The following is a 25,627-nucleotide window of genomic DNA, read 5'->3' as shown; positions in this document are numbered from 1 at the left end:
GGAATAAGGATGAAAAAGACACTTTTCACTGGAAAGCCTTATATGCCTTTTAACCTGTACCATGTATGTTATCTAATTAAAAAAAAAGATTTACAAACTTCTGTAGAATGGGCAAAGTCAAATAGGGAGAGAATGTTAGTGTGAAACATAAAATATAGGCACAGTGAAAAAGGCAAAAGGTATCAAATGTTAGGTAGGTGAAAGGAGTTAACAGCACATAATGAAAAGAAATGACAACTTCAAAGCATAAGAGCTTCCAATAAATAAGAGGGCTCCAAACCAAAATACAGAGACAGGACTTTTTGGGCATTCTTAATAGGGAGGGAAAAATGAAGGTAAATGGACTAAAGGTTGATATATAGCATTATAGCACTGGTAAACAGAAGATAGAAAGGAAATTATGGCCAACAAAAAATAGAGCATACTACACTAAAATCTATCTCTAAACTTGACTCTTTAGCCTAATATTGAGAAATCCAATAATGTACTCTATTTAGTTAAGAATTCTTAATTACATTTCAGGTTGTTTCTTCCTCCATTCTGTCTTCTATTTAATAAAGCACATACACAGAAAAAAAAAGAAAAATTCCATGGTATGTCCTTTAAATCAGAGACAATAACAAGTCATCATCAAATGACCTGTGATTCTTCTAAGCTTCCAGATTAACTAAAAAGGTAGCTGTCAGGTAGAAAACTAAATTCATTAATCTTTGGGAATAGAGGAAGACAGAGGAAATGGGCAATCTGATCAAATCACGTTCAAAGCTATGCTAATGATACAAAATTCATAGCAGAAGACACATAACCAGTGGATGTTCCAAAGAAAACTATAAAAGTGACACACATGAGTGAGGTAAGGTGGTTTAGCAGCAGCAGGGAGGCCCAGAGTAGGAGCACTTCAGTTAAAGAGCCCGTATCTGGTCACTTTTTGTTGTAACAAAAATTCTGGAGACTTGCAGATTAAACCCCAGGTACCATGAAATAAAAATTCTTCCCACATTTATCCCTGTGATTAAATTACTAATGAAAACAACACTCAGACCCTTTCAGTACGTCTGAATTAAAACTTGACACTTGTACTGTATATTTTCTTTTTCTGACACGGAGTCTCGCTCTTGTTGCCCAGGCTCGAGTGCAATGGTGCATTCTCAGCTCACTGCAACCTCTGCCTCCCAGATTCAAGTGATTCTCCTGCCTCAGCCTCCCAAGTAGCTGGGATTACAGGCATGTGCCATCACACCCGGCTAATTTTTGTATTTTTAGTAGAGACAAGGTTTCATCATATAGGTCAGGCTGGTCTTGAACTCCTGACCTCAAGTCATCCTCCCATCTAGGCCTCCCAAAGTGCTGGGATTACAGGTGTGATCCCGGCCACTTTATATTTTCAAAGTACTATTCACATACTCGCAGATGATCCCTACGACAACCCAGAGATGTAAGGTATCTGGCTTTTCTTGTGTACAAATCAGGAAACTATCCAAAAAAATCCAACAATTTGACTAATGATTCGAGTAATGTTACACAGTCCAAGACAAGGACTGTTACAGCCTCCTAATCTAATACCTCATGAAGCCCAGTCATAGTTTCCTGAAACATAATGCTGAACCAAAAATATTTCAATTGCTTGTAGTTTGGATATCTAGTGCAAGAAATTTTAAATAACAGTATGCCAGATTATTTATACTAAAAAAGAAAAAACAAGTTCACCTAAAATGTAGTTTCTTTTGCTTACTAGGAAAATTAATTTGTAAACCAGAGTCATATGATGTAAGTATAAAAGCAAACTGTCCCACCACAAGGCAGGCTCAAAGTTCAATAAACAGTCATCAGATACTGCAAACATCAAGTCAAATAAAAGGAAACTAAGGAAAAGTAATCTGGAAAAAAAATAAGATCAGAATACATACCATCTATATAAAAGAAAAAGATTACAGTGAGATTTGGATGCAAAGAAATTACAATTATAACCTGGGTACATAGGGATATAGTACAGAGTTATTGGTGAGAAAAAATTACTTAGAATACTAATTGGTGCCAGCATTCAAACTGCTATTTTGAGTTTAGCACCAAAGATCTCAGGGGAAATGAGGGAGAATTCCAGAAGCTACACAAGTTAATAAAATAGAAAAGCAAAACAATTCAAGTGACAATGACTAAGAAAATGAAAAATAAGTGAATAACAGCCTGAATACAGATAGTAAAAAGAGAGAGAAATTATTACATCTTAGCAAAAGAATAACATGCCAGTTATGCTCATCACTAAGTAGTACACAATGATGATAACCTCTGAATGCAATTCAGGAATGAAAATCAAGAACAGTTTTGCTATTACTGGGGACAGAAGTAAATGGGTAACTCTAACAAGAGGACCACTGAAAATACAACCATATTCATGCATTAACAAGGCAATAAAAACACACAGGATGCTGATTACTTTGCTGTTTTCACTTTGTGAAAGCTAATCAAGCTGTATTTGTGAAATTTTCTACACCCATCTATACATGTGTGATATATATGTATGTTTATGCATGTATCCATATATGTATGGGGGGGAGTAAAAAACAGAATTTCCGAGTATAGGTCTGTCTCTATTAATGTTAGAAGAAGTAACTGTTAAACATATTTAAGTATATGTTTTTTAAAAATTAGATGTACTTTAAACTACATAACTTCCCTTTCATCATAGTCTGTAATTTAAAGCTATACTCCACTGAGATTTGCCATCTATTTTTGTTTTTGTTTTTTTCTAAATGTTTCAGCCTTGGGTACTAGATTAGAATTTAACAAGAAATAGTTGTGAAATGGGAAAGCCTAGAATTGATGGCAAACACATATGCATAAAGTGATGACAGAAACAGCCAAAGAAATTAATTAAAGTAAGCAACCCTACTACGAGGAAATCATTAACCTGGAAAAAAAAAATCTAAGAAATGGTATTGCCTGAAGTAACAAATGGTGGCCAAATAAAATTTTCACTTCTTTTGTTGTTTTAAACTATTATATTCTTAACATCCAAGAATGGCACCATACAAGGAAACAAGCTATCACGCAGCTGTAACTACTTATAAACTGTAATTCCACTCATTATTTTTCACTGTCCTGAACTCACTAAATAAGGCTACAACTGAAATCTGCACACTGAAAGTTTGATGTTTTCTCTCTTCCCTTTCTTAGTCTCTACCTTCTGGCGCTCAGTTCCTTAAATAAGGAAAATGAGAATCCAAAGCTGAAGTACTTCTGACCTCCTATCAAGTTTCCCACTCCAGGTTGAGGTACGCCTGGTTCCCTTTCTCCATTTGGATCAGGACTCTGTTGCTGGCCACTTTGCCGGTTCCACTCTGGTTCCTAGCAAATGCCAGGCTCACCTGGAGAGCAAGTGAAAAGAAAGGCTCACATCAGAAAAATAAACCCAGATTGCAAACTCTGCAGAGAACACTGCCTGAGTCATCTGAGCAACTTTCCAGGAAAGGCAGAGAGATCAATGAAGATGGGAAAAGACACAGGAGGATGAAGGCTTACTGCAGTTTATCACATTAAGCTTTTAGAGGTGACAAGAAAGGCAGAAAAGGGGAAACTAAGCCAATGTAATTCAAATTTACAATTTTTCAAGGATTATCTGTCTAATATTTGGAAACAGAAGGCAATATATTTATTTCTAGCTATTTTTATAAGCTTCTATAAGAAAGTTTGGGAATGCCACATCTCAGCATTGCAAAGGACAGTACAAAGATACTGGGCCTGGACTCACAAGAACCAACAAAGTAGGCTCACAGACCATGCCATAAACCAGACCAGTCTCATGAAAAGGGCTCAAGTCTATTTGAGACCTAGATTTCACTGAGCTTGAGAATGCTCTTAGCTAAAAGGCATTGTTTGCTTCCAAAATCCTAGATTCCACCCATGTTCACCTTTAGTACCTGGGCAGCAATGCTCAAAGCAGGTACTTTTATCTCCCTGGTTTGAGGTACCTTACTGACTTGGGAAGCCAGAAAGAACATAAAAAGACCCTTCACTAGGATTCACAGTTCTTTATCTATGGAATGAAGAAATTAAGTTTGTTCATAAGATTTATTAGTGAGCTGAGCCATCAAATTTCCTCTTGGCACCACACAGTATGACGCTCCTTCTGGAAGAGAAATGACAAAAGCCCTATTCCAAAGCTGCACTATTCAACTTTTAGTAAGCAGGTAGAAGTATCAGGGATAGCTTACATCTGTGTGCTCTCCAAGAAGAAAAAGGAAGGAGTAACCTCCAAGCTTCCCAGAGCATGTCTAATTATTTGAAAACATGGCAGAGCAACAAGTCTCCTGGCTTTAAGGTCTCTCTCAATATACTTGCCCTTCTTGCTTCCAGGTGGCCAAAGGTCCCCACTATTCACAGTGGAGAAAGAACACCATGGTGTCCTTAAATGTGCACATAAAAAAGCTAGAGATGGCCCTTAGATAACAAACAGGTTGGTTATTTCTCAGTCTTAGGACAGCTAAGACTATCATCATAAAATCATGAGGTTATCACTCCCAGAGGAATCATTCTGCAATATTTCAGCCTAATTATTAGTTTGCACAAGGGTGGAATCTGGGAGTTTACGTAGAAGCAAATTAGAGATTTCTGAAGGCTTTCATCTTCAGGTGTGTTAAAATACAAGTTCTACAATTACAGAGTAATGAATTAAAAAAAGATGTAGAATGTCTTAGCCAGAAGAGGGCACTGTCTGAGAATGTACTTGTACTTTTTAAGGAGTACAAGGGAATGCAGAGATGTGGAAAGATCCATTTCTCCGACTGTTTTCATTTTAGATCTGAAAGGTTATATACCATCTATCTTTAATGCATAAAAGAACTAGACTTCCACAACCACCTAATAAAAACTGCCAGATCAAGGAGTAAATTCAGTATCTCTCATCTACTCTCATTCCCGGAGACAGGATAGAAACACTTTTTTCAGCATGAACAAAGTAATTTTCCCTACCTCCCTCTTCCTACAAAGCATTTCAAATGATAAACTGCAGTAAGGTTCCTCATTTGGTCCCTCTGGTTCTTGGCAGGTTGCTTAGGGGATCAGGCTCTGTTCTCTGCAGTGTTGGTTGTCTGGATTTCCTTTTTTCCTGAGAAAAGTCTCTCTCTTCCCTTGCTCTCAGGGTGAACGTGATTATTTTTCAGGTGTCTGATGATCCTGGCCTTAGATGGGGACCAGAATTACAATCCAGGAGGCAGCTAGCAAAACAGAACCTTAATTCAAATGAGCATGGGAACTGGTAAATGTCAAACTGGAGAAGAAAAACTGATGGGACATTGAAGTACTCTACCTTTTCTGGATTTCTTGTTTTTCCTCTGGAAGGAACTCATCACCGCAACAAAGAGTGTAAAACAAAGAGAAAGAAAGGATAGGAGGAAAGGAGAGAAAACATCAAAGCAAATCATCAAGTTGTATGAATAATCTATAATGGTGTGGACAGTAAGGAACCTGGGGACAAGAGCTATCATTTACAAAAATGCCCCAGTGTCTACATGGTTCCAGTCTCAGAGTAAAGAACAGTACACAAGGGATGGGGGATATCTTTATGATTAACTAGTTTTTGGCCAATATTTTCTTAGAAAGATAATCCCATTTTGTGATCAACTTGGCATCTAACCAATTTTTGTAGTTGCATAGTCTCAAGGTCCAAGCCTTTGAGATTAGATCCTACAGGTGAGAATTTAGGGATCACCATGTATTCGTTACTAATAAAGGCACTGACTCAGTTGGTTACTCCAGGGAAGTTTACTAAAAAATCACCAGTTTACTAAAAACCCAACTTTATCCGGGGGGGGGGGGGGGGGGAATAGTATTTTAGAATTTCTAGATAACTTCAAGGTGACAGTCAGCTGACTGTTGGTTTCTTTGCTTATGAAAATTACTGAATTCTTGGCTGGGCGCAGTGGTTCACACCTATAATCCCAGCACTTTTGAGGCCAAGCAGGTGGATCACTTGAGGTCAGGAGTTCGAGATCAGCCTGGCCAACATGGCAAAATCGCGTCTCTACTAATAATACAAAACTCAGTCGGATGTGGTGGCGGCCGCCTGTAATCTCAGCTTTATGGGAGGCTGAGGCAGGAGAATCACTTGAATCTGTGAGATGGAATTTGCAGTGAGCTGAGATCTTGCCACTGCACTCCAGCACCAGCGACAGAGCAAGGCTCTGTCTCAAGAAAAAGAAGAAGAAAAAAAAAACAAAATTCTGAATCCAGAGATTACAAAATTTCCTCTTGGAATCTCTTATATAGTAGAGTACTGAAAGCCTAAATTGACACAGCAATAAGGACACAGATTCCTGACAAAGTTATCTCCTTATCGGCTTTTTGTGGGGTGGAGGAAGAATTAATTAGGAACAGATTTGGGAATTAATGAGACTCTGATCTAGCCCATGTTACACCATCCTGAGAAAGTCACCAAGTATCATCTAAAACTCCCTCAAAACTAAAGTTTATGTAGCCCACACTTAGGTTCCTAGCTGTAATGGCTCCTCTGCTGTAAACATTTTCCTATTAGAGAAGTATTATCCACAATCAAAAAACATTTTAAACGATTAAAAATGACAAGAATTATAAAGAGTATAACGAAGGCCTACATGTTAACAAAGCTATAAAAGCAGCTTGCAATGCAGTTGTCAGGAATATCATTATAAACAAACTTAATTCTTCATACAGATAAAAATTAGTAACACATTTGTGTACAAAATAAAAATTTTCAAAGGGAATTAAGTTATGAGGCAATAAATAAAAATTATTCGCACCTGCAGTGTACAATTCTCTTTTCGTTTGAGGAACTCCACAAACCTGGCCACTACTCCTGGTGTGCTGATAACTTCATCAATAGGAGGGTTCGGTTCTGTTTCCCCACAAAATAAAAGAAAAAAAAAAGTCCTTTGATTTCAATGCAAGAAGTTTACACTCAAAACTCCTTAACATCCCTCCCTCCATTTACCATCTCTCATGTTTGAAATCTATCCAAAACAAATGAAATGTCAAATTGGGTTTATCACTTTGAGGATAGGGTAGTCTGAAAGGTTTCACAATGAAGACAAGTCTCAATATGGGAATAACGGATGGAAAGAATTCTTAAAAATTAAAATTACTGCATCCACTTTTTAGAAAACCTAGAAAGCAGGGGGCAAAAAAACCCTCAAAAGACCATTGTTACTGTTCTGGTATACTTCCTTTTAGCCTGTTTCCTATACATGGGTTTTAAGTCTAACTGCTCTTGTCTGTTGTAAATCATCTTAAGGAACTGCATTACAAGATTCTCAGTAGGCCTGCAGAATTTAATTGTGTATTTGTAGGAGCTAGCAAGAATTTATGAAGACTGACTTGCCAACTTAATCTCACTTTCATTCATGATAATACAGTATCCTATAAATGATGTCACTCAATAAAAACTTATAAGGCAAATAGGAAGGAATGTCATAGACAATCAGATTAATAACTTCAGTCAGAGACTGACAAAGTTACTGATAATATGAATGTGGCAATGCCAGAAAACCGGCAATTAGATCACCATACTACTAGGGAGACTCTTACCCAAGTCAATGGCCTTACTGAAAGAGATGATTAACAGTTCAATGTTAATTTGGAGAGGACTCTAATGACATGTCATTTACCTGGTTCAACATTTCTATTAACCACTCAGATAAACACAAAAAACAAATTTGATGATTACAATAAACTAGTTAATATGCTGAGTTACAGAAATAACACAGAAAAAGAACAACAATAAGTCAGAATAGGCAACAACAACAACAAAAAAAAACAGAAATAAAGCATCTAAGTTGTTTAAAACACAATTTTAAAAAATCTACATGACTTCACGAACAAAACCTACAACAGTTCATGAAGAAAAGCACTAGGGAGTTTAGTTTGCTTAAAATTCAGTAAAATATTACTATGCCACAACTATTAAAGTAACTAGCTACCTTGGACTACATTATCAAAATAGACACTCTTAGGGCAAAGAAGGTAACCTCTCACCATAACCTAAATTAATAACAACATATCTGAAACACTGGATTCTAGTTACCACATTTTTAAGAGTGATGCTGGCAAACTAGTAGAATGGTGAAAGCCCTTAAAAAAAAAAGCACATTACAGAAGAAAACCATTAGGTTTAGCATGTTGAAAGAGATAAGACTTTTTTTAAAGGGGTGAGGAAGTATACATTTCCTTCAAATATTTTTAATAAGCAGTCTGCAAAAGACAATTTTTTTTTTTTTTTTGGTCTATAGTGGTAGCTTTTTATTCCACTTAACCTCAAGGGATATATTAAATTTTTTTTAATCACCAATGACTCTAAACAACCGTTAAGTTAATACTGGAGGGTTTAAATATTTACTACCAACATTATAATCTGGTTCAGAATTCTTTTTACTTGCCCAGGTTGATAACAAATATCAGATTCCATTCTACACTAATTATACCAAAAAAAGTAACTACTGGCTGGGCGCAGTGGCTCATGCCTGTAATCCCAGCATTTTGGGAGGCAGAAGCAGACGGATCACGATGCCAGGAGATCGAGATCATCCTGGCCAACATGGTAAAAACCTCTCTCTACTAAAAAATACAAAAAAAAAAAATACAAAAATTAGCTGGGCGTGGTGGCATGTAACTGTAATCCCAGCTACTCAGGAGGTTGAGGCAGAAGAACTGCTTGAACCAGGGAGTTGGAGATTGCAGTGAGCCGAGATCGTGCCCAGCCTGTGCTCCAGCCTGGTGACAGATCCGTCTTAAAAAAAAAAAAAAAAAAAAAAAGTAATCAGCCTGCCTACCAGTAAATCCATTCTTAACTTTCAGTGGTAAATTGCTGACATTAAAATCAACAATCATAGCTCTTTCAAGGAATATTTTTAAAGTTACTCTATAAAAAAAAGTTAATCTCTCAATTTGAATTAACATGAGATACTGACTACTATTCTCCATAAGGTCTTTTATAAAATAACCTAAAAATGAAAATAATTTTGCTTTCTGATCCTAGTAAGATCCCACAAATACATAGGAAACTTAAAATTTGGGCATGGTTCACAATTACATGTATGTCTACATTTTTATCCTTTTATTGATAAATATACTCCAAAACAAATTATCTGTGGTATGAAAAACAGATTATGGGAAAGTAATTTTGTAGAGAGATGAAAAAATATACTCACATATTCATAGCTCACCTTTTGAAAGCAGTTTCCTGAATTTCTGCGTTGCTGAAAGCTGTTGCTCTGGGCTTTTGGAAAATATCATTTCAATCATGTCAGAAGTGATGACACCACCCTGGGATCACACACAAAAAGAACATATAATACATTATCAACCTTAATTCAAAGGAAACAAAGATAACAGATATCATGGCCAAGTTATTAAGTTAATCATACTTCCCCAGAAGTTACACAAAGGTAGGACAATCTTTACATGTAGAAATTGTAAGATGATTAATAATATAATGAAGCCATATTCTCTATCATTAAAAAGCTCACAGTAGAAAGTAATCTTACTAAGTAAATAATAAGACAAGGAGCTTATTGCTCTTCCCCTCCTTGTTCATCACATAGCTGGCTATTCTTTGTTATCAAAATTAAATGTTAAGTTTTAAAAGATGGCTTTTCAAGACCTCCAAGCCTAAAGCAGCCACTCTATCTCTATCACATCACCCTATTTCAATTGTATGCCCAGCCCTTACTACACTCCCAGCTATTTTTCTGTGTTCCTCCAGTATACTGCAACCTCCTTGTAAGCCCAAGACTGTCTGTCTGTCTTACCACTCTATCACACTGAGGGCTGGTGTACTGCAAATGCTCTGCAATATTTACTGAATGAGCCTACAGAGTGGTCCTGTATAAATCTAGCCACTGACAAATTCAACAGCTGACTCTTAAACTTATTTAAAATTTATTTCTTGTTATAAATAAAGTTTCCCACTACCTCCTTGCTTTATTAGAATGTTTCCATTTCCCACCATAACTCATCCCCAGTATTAGCAGTTAATTTTCTTCTCAGGATTGATTATTTGTCACAAAGAAACAAAGTTCTTATTTCATGAAGGGTAACAGTCAACAAGATGAATTGTGAGGAAAGCTGCACTAAGCTGCAAATGCTGGATGACTGGTAAGCAATATCTAAAAATCCTCATAGGGGAATATATGAAGCATTCTACTCAAGAATCAGAAAAGTATTTTCTTTTTTTTGAGACGGAGTCTTGCTCTGTCGCCCAGGCTGGAGTGCAGTGGCCGGATCTCAGCTCACTGCAAGCTCCGCCTCCCAGGTTTACGCCATTCTCCTGCCTCAGCCTCTGAGTAGCTGGGACTACAGGCGCCCGCCACCTCGCCTGGCTAGTTTTTTGTATTTCTAGTAGTGACGAGGTTTCACCGTGTTAGCCAGGATGGTCTCGATCTCCTGACCTCGTGATCCGCCCGTCTCGGCCTCCCAAAGTGCTGGGATTACAGGCTTGAGCCACCGCGCCCGGCCAGAAAAGTATTTTCAAAATTGCAAGACTGATTCCTAAAGGTTTCTATATGATTTATGAATATGTTTGCATAAACACATTCATATATATATATATATACACACACACACACACTAAGCAAATATCTTTTTCTTCCCTCTCTTATCCTCTTATAGCAAGCTGTACTGACTTTACATCACACTATTTAAGTACTGTTAACATTATAATATTTAAGTCACAGGCTATCAAGGGCAGGAGTGAACATCACTCAAAGATTTTGCATCCTCTTCTGCAGAGTAACTACAGATGTGCCTCAACTTACAATGAATGGGGTTATGCCCCACTAAATCCATCATAAGTTGAAAACATCATAAGTAAAAAATACACTTAATACACCCAACCTACCAAACTTCATTGCCTAGCCCACCTTAAATATGCTCAGAACATGTACATTAGCCTAAGCTGAACAAATGATCTAACACAAAGCCTATTTTATAATAAAGTGCTGACTATCTCATGTAATTTACATGAGATAGTCACTGTACTGAAAATGAGAAACAGAGTGACTGTATGGGTATTCCAAATACGGTTTCTACTGATTGCATATCGCTTTCACACCACTGTAAAGTTGAAAAATCCTGACTCGAACCCTCTTAAGTCAAGAACCATCCATATATTTTCAGTTGCACAAAAGAAAGTTGTCATCTGGCTGGATGTGGTGGCTCACGCCTGTATTCCCAGCACTTTGGGAGGTCAAAGGGGGTGGATCACGAGGTCAGGAGTTCGAGACCAACCTGGCCAATATGGTGAAGCCCCACCTCTACTAAAAATACAAAAAATTAGCTGGGGATGGTGGCGTGCACCTGTAGTCCCAGCTACTCAGGAGGCTGAGGCAGGAGAATCACTTGAATCCGGGAGGCAGAGGTTGCGGTGAGCCGAGATCATACCACTACACTCCGGCCTGGGTGACAGACCAAGATTCCTGTCTCAAAAAAAAAAAAATGTTGTAATCTTAGATGAGGTACAGCTTTGCTGTTACCTTTATTTGAGACAAAGCATATGGTGTAAGGAGATGTGTATGGATACCAACTGGCAAGGCATAGACTATGATGGTTAATTTTATGTGTCAACTTGACTGGATTATATCCTGGTATCCAGTTATCTATTCAAACACCAGTCCAGATGTTGCAGTGAGAGTTAATTTTTAGATGTGATTAAAATTTAAACCAGTATGCTTGACGTAGACGGCCCCATAATGCAAGTTGGCCTCATCCAATCAGTTGAAACCCTTAAGACCAAAGACTAGGTTTTCTGAAGAAAAAGGGATTCAACAACATCAACTCTTAACCTGAATTTATACTGGGCCAGTATGTCCTATAGATTTCACACTTGCCAGTTCCCAAAGACATGAGCCACTTTCTTAAACTAAATTTTTTTCTCTCATTAGTTCTGTTTCTCTGGAGAACCCTAATACAATCCATAAAACACTTTATATTCACTTAACAGTTCCTCTTTTAAAAAATTGGAAAGACTGGCTTTCTGAAGGGCCTAGAAACTTTCATTACAAAATGATGGCATTGGCTATGTCTGTATGAATTCCAAAGGAAATAATACTACTACCCCCCCAACTCTCAAAGAAAGTTGGTTCATGTAAACTGGAAATCAATGAAATGAAATAAAAACAAAAATGACAAAATACTATGAATAGTACGCCACCATTTACCAAAAAAAAGGTGGGGGAGAAGGGAACATTTTAATATACAAAAGTTCTCAGAAAGAATAAATAAAAATTAAATCTAGATAGGTCTAATCCATACAAATAAAGCATGACTTTTATCTCTTCATGTTAACTTCAAAAAAGTAACAAAATGGTTTACAACAGAAAAATCCAACAGTTCTGATGTGGAATCAAGTTTTTAAATCATACAAACACGTCAATTTTGTAAATGAATTAAAAAATCATTATTTTCTTTAAAGTATCTCTTATGGCTGGGTATGATGGCTCAAGTCTGTAATTCTAGTACTTTGGGAGGCCAAGGCAAAAGGATCACTTGAGGCCAAGAGTTCACCTGGGCAACACAGTGAGATCCCGTCTCCACAAAAAATTTATTTGCCAGTCATGGTGGCACATGCCTGTAGTCTCAGCTATTTGGGAGGCTAAGGCAGGAGGATCACTTAAGCCCAGGAGTTCGAGATTGCAGTGACCTATGATTGTACCACTGCACTCCAACCTGGGCAACACAGCAAGACTCTGTCTCTTCAAAAATAAATAAATAAATAAATAAGGTATCTATTACTATTCAACTTTTAAAGAACAATTTTACCTTATAATTAGCTTTATAAGTTTTTATAGCAGAATTAATCCTTATAGTCTAACTGCACTTTATCGAAAATATAATAAACATTTAATGATCCATGAAATTAAGCATATTCTTTTTAAAAATGAAATGCCAAGTACTTTTTGTAGCCATCTAACCTTTTTTTAAAACTCAAAAGGAAATCTACATCTCATATCTTCATCACAAAAACACCAAAAAGAGTTCATTATCTTACTGGTGCCATCTCCATGTTGTTGATCTGGGCCTCATGAAAGCCTCCATCTGACATAACTTCTTCTTCTGTTTCCTCTTCTGCTGTAGCAACATTTCTCCGCTTGAATAACTGAAATATAAAAGATTGGTAGTAATGTAAATGTAAATTCTAACACAAGGGAGTTCAACATTCAACTACTAGGCACCCCATTCAAAGTGGAGTCTTTGAAAATCATTTTTAAAATTCTAAAGTCATCGGCTTTTACTGATGAGTAACCATTTCAGATTTCTCCATAGTCTTATAATCAAATACAATTAACTATCACAATGTGTTATAAACAACACTTGATAAGGTAAAACTTACTAAGAGAGGACTGATACTACATGACATGAAAAAAAAAAGTTGGAAAAAGGAGCTGGGTCATGCTTGGACACTTTCCTCATCCCTTTATGTAAAGTATACATCAGGACAGTCCTAACAATGTACCAGGGAAAATGAAAATAAAAACTATGTTCAAATGACTTCATACTTCCCTCCTAATCTCCAAAGACGGTGGACTGAGGCTTCTGACCTTCCCAACCTATCCAGCAACCAGTGGCAACAAATGATGACTGCTTAAGCACTACCTTTAAAGCAGCCCCGTTAATTTGTATAGGCAAAGGAGACTAGTTCTCTCCAAAGTCAGCCAACTAGGGAGATTACCATTATATTCTTATGAATCCTGGGCAGCACACTTATTCATTAAGCCATGATGCAGTAACAGTAACTTATCCTCTCTAACCCTAAACAACTGAAAACAGATAAAATAATGTTTCAGCCATTGGACAACAAGAAGCACAGAGCAGTGATCTCTCAGAAAGCAACACCCAAGATAAGCCTCATTACTGCCTGAGATTACTACGCAGACAGTTCCAGGCTGCACTGCAGGGAAGGTAAACTCAAACAGAGTTTAGATGCTCCTTGAATTTGAGGAAACACAGTTCAGAGCTGAGAAGGCCAAGAGACCTAAAATTCGCAAGGCAGAGTACAACACAGAGAGAATATCCAAGATCTACAGGAAGTTCCCTCTGAGATTTAACTTAATACTAATCAGCACATAATCATATTCTTCCAGAAGACAGAAGCAGATATAGTACTTCTCAACTCATTCTAGGAGATCAGCATTACTCTAATACTAAAACCCCTACTGAAGACCTATTTAACAGTAGTTTCTTTTACCCAGTACATGTCCAGTTATCAAGAAAAAAATACAAGGCATACTAAAAGATAAAAAACACATATTAAAGCGACAGAGCAAGTATCAGAACCAGATTCAGCTACGGCAATGATATTGGGATTATCGGACCAATAATTTACAACTACGATTAATATGCCGAGGGCTTTAAATGAATAAAGTGGACAGCATACAAGAACAGATAGGCAATGCAAGGAAAGAGATGGAAATTCTAAAAAAGAACTAAAAAAATGCAGGAGATCAAAAACAACAGAAATAAAGAATGCCTTTGATCGACTTTTTAGTAAACAAGACACAGCTACAGAAATAATCTCTGAGCTTAAGGAAATCTCATTCAAAATCTTTAAAACTAAAAACAAAACAGAAAAAGGACGACAAAAGTAGAATAGAGTATCTATGAACTGAAACAACTACAAATGGTATAATAAACATGGAATGGAAATATCAGGAGGAGAGGAAAGAACAAAAGAAATATTTGACACAATAATGACCAAGAATTTCCCCCAAATTAGTATCAGACACCAAACTGTGGCAGGCCACGGCTCACTAATGCAGGGCTCATAACAACTGTTGCAGTACTGACTGAATGGTTAAGTTAAATATTAAAAGCTAAAAAAAAGTCAGTACCCTTATACAAAGGCTGGAATGTAACAAAAGCCCACCAAGAGTTTTACTTGGGCCTTTCCTGGGCCTTAAAGCATAACAAAGAAACTCCCCAGGCCTCCACAAACAGGTTTATTGGAGGTCTGAAAGACCGCAACAAACCTCCCTGAGCAGGAGACAAGATAAGGGTAATCACCCCAGCACCTGGATTAAGTAAATTTACTGAGACTCCAGAGGAAGATCTTCAAGACTCGGACCTTAGTTATAGATTAAAAGAAGTTAATCACTTATGTCTTCAGATGAATACACACTTACACGTAGACATATAGCTTAAAAGGCATATAATATCTAGAAAACTTTGTAATTTTGAGTTGGTCTGGCAATAATTTCTAGGCCTTCTCCCTGTAACCGGTTACAAAAATAAAAATTCTCTTCCTCCCCAGTTCATCTGCAATCTCGTTATTGGGCCACGAGAAATAGCAGCCCAACCCTCAGTTTGGTCTGGGAACAAAACCACAGGAAGCCCAGAGAACACCAAGCTGGACAAACGCCAAAAAAATCCCACTAAACCTAGGGATGTCATTTTCAAACAACAGAAAATCAGAAATAAAGGAAAAACAATCCTAAAAGACAGGGGGAAAAACACTGTACTTACACATGAATAAAGATAAGAATGATAACCACACATGCCAGAAGAAAGTGAAGTGAAATATTTGAAGTGTTGAGAGAGAAAACCACCAAACTAGAAACTCTGAACCTTGCAAAATCATCCTTCAAAAGTGAAGAGATGAAATAAAGATTTTTTTCAGAATACTAAGGAAATTTATTGTCAGTAGACCTGCTTTCCAAGAAATGTTAAACGAAATTCTTTAGCAAAAAGGAAAATGATATAGGTCAGAAACTTAGATCTACATAAAGGAAGAACATCAAAGAATCAATAAGTGAATGTAAAATTAAAACATTTTAAAAATTGATTTAGCAGGTAAAATTTCGTTTAAAATAGCAACAATGCATTTGATTATGTATGCTAATGTAAATATACATAAGATTACATACATTTCTGTATAAGTTAAATGAATAACAGCAATGATACAAGGAATGGAAGGGAGAAACAGGATTATCTCATAGTAAGATACACTACCTGTGAAGAGGTATATAGTGTTATTTTAAAGCAGATTTGAGGTAGTTGTAAATATACATTTACAATCTAAGACATTCTAGGATAACCACTAAGCAAAGTAAAAAAGTACAACTGATATGCTAAGAAAGAGAAAATGGAAATCATATAAAATGCTCAAATAAAACCACAAAAGCAGAAAAAGAGTGAAAGACATAACTAGAAACAAAAAACAAGGGTAACAAATCGAAATCAGTAACGAATACGGTGAATATCAATCCAACTATCTTTGCAATTTCTTTGACTGTCAATAGTCTAAGTGCATCAATTAAAAGAGATTGTCAAGATACATCTTGGAGTCATCTTATTCAGGGGTGAGGGAACTGGGGTATTATTTATACATCATCTTCCATCATTGGTTCAAGGTTGTTGGGGAATGTTAATTTTCTGGTACCTGCAACCTGCTACACAGATGCAAAATTGGAATTCAGTGGTCACAGAAAGTCCTCAGGTAAAGAAACACAGGTTCTGACATGTAGAAGTTGGGCCTGCATACAATGCAGGGGTGACAGTAAGGGCAGGAAATGGAAGAGGTCAACTATAAAATACCTTTATATTTGTCAACATAATCACTCTACACCTTTACATTTAGTCCCACAATTCCTTGAAAGTACGCAGTATGTCCCACAATGCAAATCATTTTGCTTATACAATGTATTCCTTCACTGATTTCAATTTAATTGACTGAAATATTCAGTTCAATATTCTAAATAAATCAGCATTTTGGCAAAAAATAAAGACTAAAAGACAGTGTCAAAGTGGATCACAAAAACAAGAACCAACTGGATGTGGTTTACAAGAAACCCACTTTAAATAAAAACACAGATTAAAAGTAAATACATGGAGAAATATATATCATATTAACACCAATTAAAAGAAAGAAGAGTTGGCCAGGCATGGTGGCTCATGCCTGTAATCCCAGCACTTTGGGAGGCCAAGGCAGGCAGATCACATGAGGACAAGAGTTCAAGACCAACCTGGCCAACATAGCGAAACCCCATCTCTACTAAAAACACAAAAATTAGCTAGGCATGGTGGTGCATGTCCTGAGAGACAGAGGTTACAGTGAGCTGAGACTGCACCCCTGCGCTTCAGCTTGGGCCACAGAGTGAGACTCTGTCTCAAAAAAAGAAAGTGGAGTTATCTGTAATAATTTCAGACACAGCAGATAAGGCAAGTTATCAAGGATAAAAATAATGATAAAAAGGTCATAAAAATAAGGATAAAAAGACATAACAATGCTTAGCGTGCATAAGCCTAACAACAAAGTGTCTATGTAGGCAAAAATTGACGGAATTGCAAGGAGAAATAAATGAATTCACTATTATAGTTGGACACTTCAACACCTATCAGAAATGGACAGATCAAGCAGGGAGAAAACCAGTAAGAACATAATTGAACTCAACATCAATCAACTGAATATAATGAACATCCACAGATTATGTCACAGAAGAAATAACAGAACACACATTTTTACACTCACATCAGATATTCATCAAGATAGACCACATTCTGGACCATAAAACAAAACTTAACACATTCAAAAGAACAAGTCATAAAATGTCTCCTCTCAGGCCACAATAAAATTAAATTACAAATCAGTAACAGAAATATAATCGGAAAAAAAAAAACCCAAATACTTGGGAGATTAAACAACACACTTCTAATAACACACAGGTTGAAAAAGAGATCTCAAGATAAATTTTAAAATATTTTGAGCTAAATGAAAATAAAGGCACAACTGATCAAAATCTGTGGGATGACGTGAAAGCAGTGCTTAGAGGCAAATTCATAGCATTGAATGTATTTACCAAAAAAGACAAAAGATCTAAAATCACCTAATCAATCATCACCTTAAAAAAACAGAAAAAGAAGCAGCAGATTAAATCTAAAGTTAGTAGAAGAATAAAAATAAGAGCAGATATCAATGTAACTGAAAACAGGAAATCAACAGAGAAAAATCAATGATAAAAACCGAAAGCTTGTTCTTTGAAAAGATCAATTAAACCATAAACCTCTAGTCAAGCAGACTAGCAAAAAGAGAAGAGGACACAAACTCCTAATATCAGAAATCAAAGAAAGAAATCACTACAAATCTCATGAACATTAAAAGGACAATAAAATAATACTGGCCAGGCACAGTATACTGGCTCACATCTGTAATCCCACCACTTTGGGAGGCCGAGACAGGCAGGTCACTTGAGGACAGGAGTTCAAGACCAGCCTGGCCAACATGGCGAAACCCCGTCTGCACTAAAAATATAAAAATTAGCCAGGTGTAGTGACAGGCACCTGTAATCCCAGCAACTCAGGTGGCTGAGGCACCAGAATTGCCTGGATCCAGGAGGCAGAGGTTGCAGTGAGCCAAGATGGCACCACTACACTCTAGCCTGGGTAACAGCGAGGCGCTGTCTCAAAAACATAAAAATAAAAAAAGAATGCTATGAACAATTCTATTGCTACAAATTTTATCACCTGGATAAAATGAACCACTTCCCCGAAAGCCACAAACTACCAAAAACTCACACAAGAAACAATCTGAATAGGCCTGTATTAAAGAAACTGAACCAATGATAACCTTCCAAAACAGAAAACACCAGGACCAGATGGGTTCGCTGGTGAATTTTATAAAACACTTAGGAAAGAAATTATACCCATTCTCTATCATCTCCTACACAAGATAGAAGCAGAAGGAATACTTCCTAAGTCATTCGGTAGAGGCCAACATCAGAGTATTCCAAAACTCGACAGAGACATTGTAAGAAAACTACAGACCAACATGTTTTATGAACACAGGTGCAAAATCCTCAACAGAACATTAGCAAAACAAACCCAACAATGTATAAAAAGAATCACATACTATGATCAAGTGGGATTTATCCCAGGTGTAAATTACTGGTCCCACATTTGAAAATCATTAATAAAATCCATCACATCAACAAACTAAGGAAGAAAAATCACACAACCATATCAACAGATGCAGATAAAGCATATGAAAAAAAATTCCACACCCATTCATGATTTTAAAAATTCTCATTCCTCAACTTGACAAAGAATATCCAGAAAAAACCTACAGCTAACATCATACTTAAATGGTATGAAAATAGAAACTTTTCTGCTAAGATCAGGAGCAAGACAAGGAGATTTCCTCTCACCACTCCTTTTCAGCATTGTATTGCAAGTCCTAATGGATTCATTAAGACAAGAAAAGGGAAAAAGGCATGCTGATGAGAAGAAATAAAACCACCTTTTTTTCTCAGATGACATAGTTGTCCACATGGAGAATTCAAAAGAATCAATGAAAAAACCTCTGGAACTAATAAGCAATTATAGCAAGGTTGCATGATACAAGGTTAATATATAAAATTCAACTGCTTTCCTATACACCAGCAATGAACAAGTGGAATTTGAAATTAAAAAGTGTCATTTACATTACACTCCCAAAAAACAGAATACTTAGGTATGAATCTAACAAAATATATATGAGATTTCTATGAGGAAAACTACAAAGCTCTGATGAAACAAATCAAAGACCTAAATAACTGCAGAGGTATTATTCCTGTCTATACAGGAAGACTCAACATTGGCAAGACGTCAGTGCTTCCCAACTAGACCTATATATTTAATGCGATTACAACCCCAGAAAGTTATTTTCTATCACCAAGATGATTCTAAAATTTATATGGAGAGGCAAAAGATCCAAAATAGCCAACAAAATACTGAAGGAAAAGAACAAAGTTAGAGGACTGACTCTACCCAACTTCAAGCTTTATTGTAAGCAAGACAGCGTGGTACTGGCAAAAGAATAGACAAACAGATCAATGAAACAGAATAGAGAGCCCAGAAATAGACCTCATAAATCTAGTACAATGATCTTTGACAAAGAAACGGATAAAATACAACAGTGCAAAGGTAGTCTTTTCAATAAACAGTGCTGGAGTTCAACAAAATATTAACAAAATTCAACAGCACATTAAAAGGATCATTCAATATGAACATGTAGGATTTACCTCAGGGATACAAGGATGGTTCAACATACACAAATCTATGAATGTGAATCACATTAACAGAACGAAGGACAAAAACATATGATTGTCTCAATAGATGCAGAAAAAGCACGAGACAAATTTCAACATCCTTTCATAAAAACTCAACAAATCAGGTATAGAAAGAATTTACCTCAACACAATAAAGGCCATATACGACAAGCCAACAGTTAGCATCATACTAAACAGTGAAAGGTTGAAAGCTTTTCTTCTAAGATCAGAAACAAGACAAAGATGCCCCCTCTTGCCATCTTCACTCGACATAGTGTTGGAAGTCCTAGCCAGAGTAATTAGGCAAGAGAAAGAAATAAAAGGCATCTAAATTAAAAAGGAAGAAATGAAATTGTCCCTGACTGCAGAACACATGATCTTACATAGAAAGAACTCTAAAGACTCTACCAATAAACTGTTAGAAATAATACACGGATTCAGGAAAGTTGCAGGATATAAAATCAATAAACAAAAATGTGTACCATTTCCATATACTAACAACAAACTATCTGAAAAAGAAATTAAGAAAACAATTCCATTTACGATGGTTACAAAAATAAAGTAAAATACTTAGGAGTTAATTCATCCAAACAGGTGAAAGACCTGTATATTAAAAATTTTATAAAACACGGATGAAACAAACTGAAATTAATGAATGGAAATATACTCTTATGTTCACGAATTAGAAGAACAGTATTAAAATGTTCATACTAACCAAAGCAATCTACAGATTCAATGCAACCTCTATCAAAATTCCAATGACATTTCTCACAGAAATTTTTTAAAATCCTAAAATTCATACAGACCCACTAAAGACCCCAAATAGCCAAAGCAATCTTGAGCAAAAATGAACAGAGGAGGCTTCACACTGACTGATTTCAAAATACAACTGACCCTTAAATGACACAGGCATCAGGGGAGCCAATCCCCTATGCAGTCAAAAAGCTGCGTATAACTTTTAACTCTCCTACAGCCTAACTACAAATAGGCTACCATTGACTGGAAGTCTTAGCAATGACACAAACACTAAATTAATATATTTTGCATGATATATATATTATACACTGTATTCTTACAATAAAGTAAGCTACAAAAAAGAAAATGATATTTAGAAAATCATAAGGAAGAGAAAATATAGTTACAATTCATAAAGTGGAAGTGGATCATCATAAGGGCCTTCATCTTCTCGTCTTCAAGTTGAGTAAGCTGAGGAGGAGGGAAGAGGAAGGGTTGGTCTTGCTGTCTCAGAAGTGGTAAAGGCAGGGGAAAATCTGCATATGAGTGGACCCAAGCAGTTCAAGACCTTGTTCAAGGGTCAACTGTATGCTACACACTATAGTAATCAAAACAGCAAGGTCTTGGCATGAAAACAAACACATAGAGCAATGAAAGAGAATAAACAGCCCAGAAATAAATCCACACATTTATGATTAATTGATTTTTCTACAAAGGTGCCAAGAACACACAATAGGGGAAGAACAGTCTGTTCAATAAATGGGGCTCAAAAAATTAGATATCCATGTGCACAAGAAAGAAACTGAACTCTTATCCCACACCATAAACAAAAATTAATTCAATATGCATTAGAGACTGAAACGTAAGACCTGAAACTGTAAAACATAGGTAAAAAGCTTCTTGACATTGGTCTAGGCAATGATTTTTTGGATGGGACCCCAAAAGCACAGGCAACAAAAGCAGGCAGACAAATGGGGTTACATCAAACTTTTTAAAAAGCACAGCAGAGGAATCGAAAGAGTGAAGAGAATTTAAGCAACGGAAGAAAATATTTGCAAACCGTACATCAGATAAGGGGTTACTATCCAAAATATATAAGGAACTCAAAAATAACTCAATAGTAAGAAAACAATCTGATTTTAAAATAAGGAAAGAACTTAAAGAGACATTTCTCAAAAGAAGACACAAAATGGCCAATGGGTATATGAAAAAATGCTCACCATCACTCATCACCAGGGAAATACAAATTGAAGCCATAATGAGGTATTACCTCATACCTGTTGGAATGACAATCATCAAAAAGATGAAAGATGGCATGTTGGTGAGGATGCTGAGAAAAGGAAACCCTTGCACATTGCTGATGGGAATATAATTTATTATAGTCAGTATGAAAAATAGTATGGAGGCTCCACAAAAAAAACTAAAATTACCATATGATCCAGCAATCCCAGTACTGGGCACATAACCAAAGGAAAGTCAGTATGTCAAAGAGATATTTGCACTCCCAGGTTCACTGTAACATTATTCACAATAGCCAAGATATGGAATCAACCTAAGTGTCCATCTCAGATGAATGGATCAAAAAAGTGTGGTACAGACCAATGTTCTTAAAAACAGACCAATGTTCTTAAAAATGAAAGAAATCCTATCATTTGCAACAACATGGATGAACCTGGAGGATATTATGTTAAGGAAATAAGGCAGACACAGAAAGACCACATAAACATCTCACTTTTATGTGGAATCTAAAAAAGTCAAACTCATAGATGTAGAGAGTATAATGGTTGTTAATAAGTGTGGAGGGTTGGGGACAGGAAAGACTGGATAGATGTTGGTGAAGGGATACAAAATTTCAGTTAGGAAGAGTAAGTTCAAGAGCTCTATTGTACGACAAGGTGACTATAGTTCATAACGGTATATTGTACATTTGAAAACTGTTAAGACAATAGATTAGCCAGGCATGGTGGCTCACACCTGTAATCCCAGCACTTTGGAAGGCTGAGGACAGAGGATCATTTGAGGCCAGGAGTTCAAGACTCATCTGGGCAACATAGCAAGACCCTGCCTCTACAAAAAAGCAAAAAATCAGCTGGGCAGGGTGGCACTGGCCTGTAGTCCCAGCTACTCGAAAGGCTAAGGTGGGAGCTCCAGGCTACGGTAAGCCACGATCACACCACTGCACTCCAGCCTGGGTGACAGAGTAAGACCCTGTCTCAAAAAAACAAATCCTGCTGAGACTGTAGATTTTATGGGTATATGAGATGATCTGTATATTAATTTGCTTGATTCAGCCATTCCACAACATACACATATTTCAAAACATCATATTGTACACCATAAATATATACAATTTTATTTGCCAATTGAAATATCCGTATAAAAAAAAAAAAAAGGTCCAAGCCGAGTGTGATGGCTCATGCCTGAAATCCCAGCACTTTCAGTGGCCAAAGTGGGAGAATCACGATGTCAGGAGATTGAGACCATCCTGGCCAACATGGTGAAACCCGTCTCTACTAAAAATACTAAAATTAGCTAGGCGTGGTGGCACCAGCTACTCGGGAGGCTGAGGCAGAAGAATTACTTGAACCAGGGAGTCGGAGGTTGCAGTGAGCCAAGATGGCACCACTGCACTCCAGCCTGGGGACAGGAGTGAGACTCTGTCTCAAAAAAATAAGAAGAAGAAGAAGAAGAAAGGTCCAAAGGGGGAAAATGGTGCTGGAACAACTGGACACACACAGACAAAAATAATAATAATAATCTAAACCACAGGTCTTATACCCTTCATTCACAAAAATTAACCCAAAACAAATCACAGTCCTAAATGCAATAAAATAAAAAACTAGGTCAGGCACACTGGCTCATGCCTGTAATCCCAGCACTGTGGAAGGCTGAGGTGGGTGGATCACCTGAGGTCAGGAGTTCAAGACTAGCCTGACCAACATGGTGAAACTCCATTTCTATTAATACAAAAATTAGGCCGGGGCAGTGGCTCACACCTGTAATCCCAGCACTTGGGGAGGCTGAGGCAGGTGGATCACAAGGTCGGGAGTTCAAGACCAGCCTTGCCAACATGGGGAAACCCCATCTCTACTAAAAATACAAAAATTAGCTAGGCATGTTGGCACATGTCTGTAATCCCAGCTACTCAGGAGGCTGAGACAGGAGAACTGCCTGAACCGGGAGCCAGGAGGCGGAGGTTGCAGTAAGCCAAGACTGCACCACTGCACTCCAGCCTTGGCTACAGAACAAGACTCCATCTCAACCAACCAACCAACCAACCAACCAAACAACAACAAAAAAAATTAGCCAGGTGTGATGGAAGGCATCTGTAATCCCAGCTACTCAGGAGGCTGAGGCAGGAGAATCGCTTGAATCGGGGAGGTGCAGGTTGCAGTGAGCCAAGATTGTGCCATTGCTCTCCAGCCTGGGCAACAAGAGCAAAACCCCATCCCCCTCCCAAAAAAAAAACTGAAAAACTCCTACAAGGTAATACATGGGAAACGCTGGAGTTCCTAGGATTGGTAATGATATTTTAGATACAACACCAAAGGCATGATCCATGAAATAACTGATAAGCTCAACTTTGTTAAAATTAAAACATTCTGCTCTGTGAAAGACACTACCAAGAGAATGAAAAGACAAGCCACAGACTGGGAAGAAATATCTGCAAAATATCTAATGAAAGACTAGTATTCAAAATATATAAAAAAACTTAAAACTTAACAAGAAAACAACCCACTTAAAAATGGGCCAAAGACCTTTATAGACACTTCACTAAAGAAGATATATAGATGGCAAACAAGCATATGAAGAGGTAATCCATATTATATGTTATCAGGGAAACGCAAACTAAACGAGATACCACTACCTACCTATCAGAATGGCCAAAATCCAAAACCACTGCTAACACCAAATGCTGGCAAGGCTGTGGAACAGGAACTCATATTCATTGCCAGTAGAAAAGGCAAAATGGTACAGCCACTTTGGAAGACAGGTTAGCAGTTTGTTACAAAATTAAACATACTCGGCCAGGCGCGGTGGGTCATGCCTGTAATCCCAGCACTTTGGGAGCACTGTGGATCACCTGAGGTCAGGAATTCAAGACCAGCCTGAGCAACATGGTGAAACCCTGTCTCTACTAAAAATACAAAAATTAGCCAGGTGTGGTGGTAGGCGCCTGTAATCCCAGCTACTCGGGAGGCTGAGGCAGGAGAATCACTCGAACCTGGGAAGCAGAGGCTGCAGTGAACCAAAATCGTGCCACTGCACTCCAGCCTAGGTGACAGAGCAAGACTCCATCTCAACAACAAAAATTAAACATACTCTTCCAAAAAATCAGCAACAATATTCCTTGGTATTCATAAAAAAAAAAAAAAAAAACTGAAAGTATCTATCTACACAAAATCCTGCCCACAAATGTATATAGGAGTTTTATCCATTAACTGTCAAAACTCAGAAGCAACCAAGACGTCTTTCAGCAGGTAAACAGATAAACTATGGTACCTCCAGACAATGGAATATTATTCAACACTAAAATGAAATGAGCTATGAAGCCGTGGAAAGACATGGAGGAACATTAAATACATATTATTAAGTGAAAGAGGTCAATCTCAAAAGGCATACACATTGCATGATTCCAGCTATATGACATTCTGGAAAAGGCAGAACTACAGAGACAGTAAAAAGATCAGTAGTTGTTGGAGGTTGGGGGAAAGGGGGACAAACAGGTAGAGCACAGATTTTTAGAGCAGGGAATCTACTCTGTGTGATATCAGACCCACAGAATGTACAATACCAGGAATAAACTCTAATATAAACCATATACTTTGAATGACAATGATGTGTCAATG

General features: G+C 37.2%; 1 protein-coding gene across 2 annotated transcripts in view; it reads right to left on the bottom strand.

The window, feature by feature from the left end:
• The window catches only part of KPNA1 (karyopherin subunit alpha 1), a 94,776-nt gene that overhangs the window by 31,040 nt on the left and 38,109 nt on the right, over nt 1-25,627 (bottom strand). For both annotated transcript variants that reach the window (XM_033211028.1, XM_033211029.1), the window contains exons 3-5: nt 13,013-13,120; nt 9,192-9,291; nt 6,774-6,868 (exon numbers count right to left, since the gene is read on the bottom strand). In XM_033211028.1, the coding sequence (XP_033066919.1) occupies nt 6,774-6,868; nt 9,192-9,291; nt 13,013-13,120 (303 nt within the window). The remainder of the gene's footprint in view (nt 1-6,773; nt 6,869-9,191; nt 9,292-13,012; nt 13,121-25,627) is intronic.

This window comes from Trachypithecus francoisi, unplaced genomic scaffold (genome assembly GCF_009764315.1).
Source record: "Trachypithecus francoisi isolate TF-2019V2 unplaced genomic scaffold, Tfra_2.0 Lachesis_group0, whole genome shotgun sequence".
Classification (NCBI taxonomy): domain Eukaryota; kingdom Metazoa; phylum Chordata; class Mammalia; order Primates; family Cercopithecidae; genus Trachypithecus; species Trachypithecus francoisi.
The sequence above is the reverse complement of the archived record's forward strand: the minus strand, read 5'-3'. Positions and strand labels throughout refer to the sequence as shown.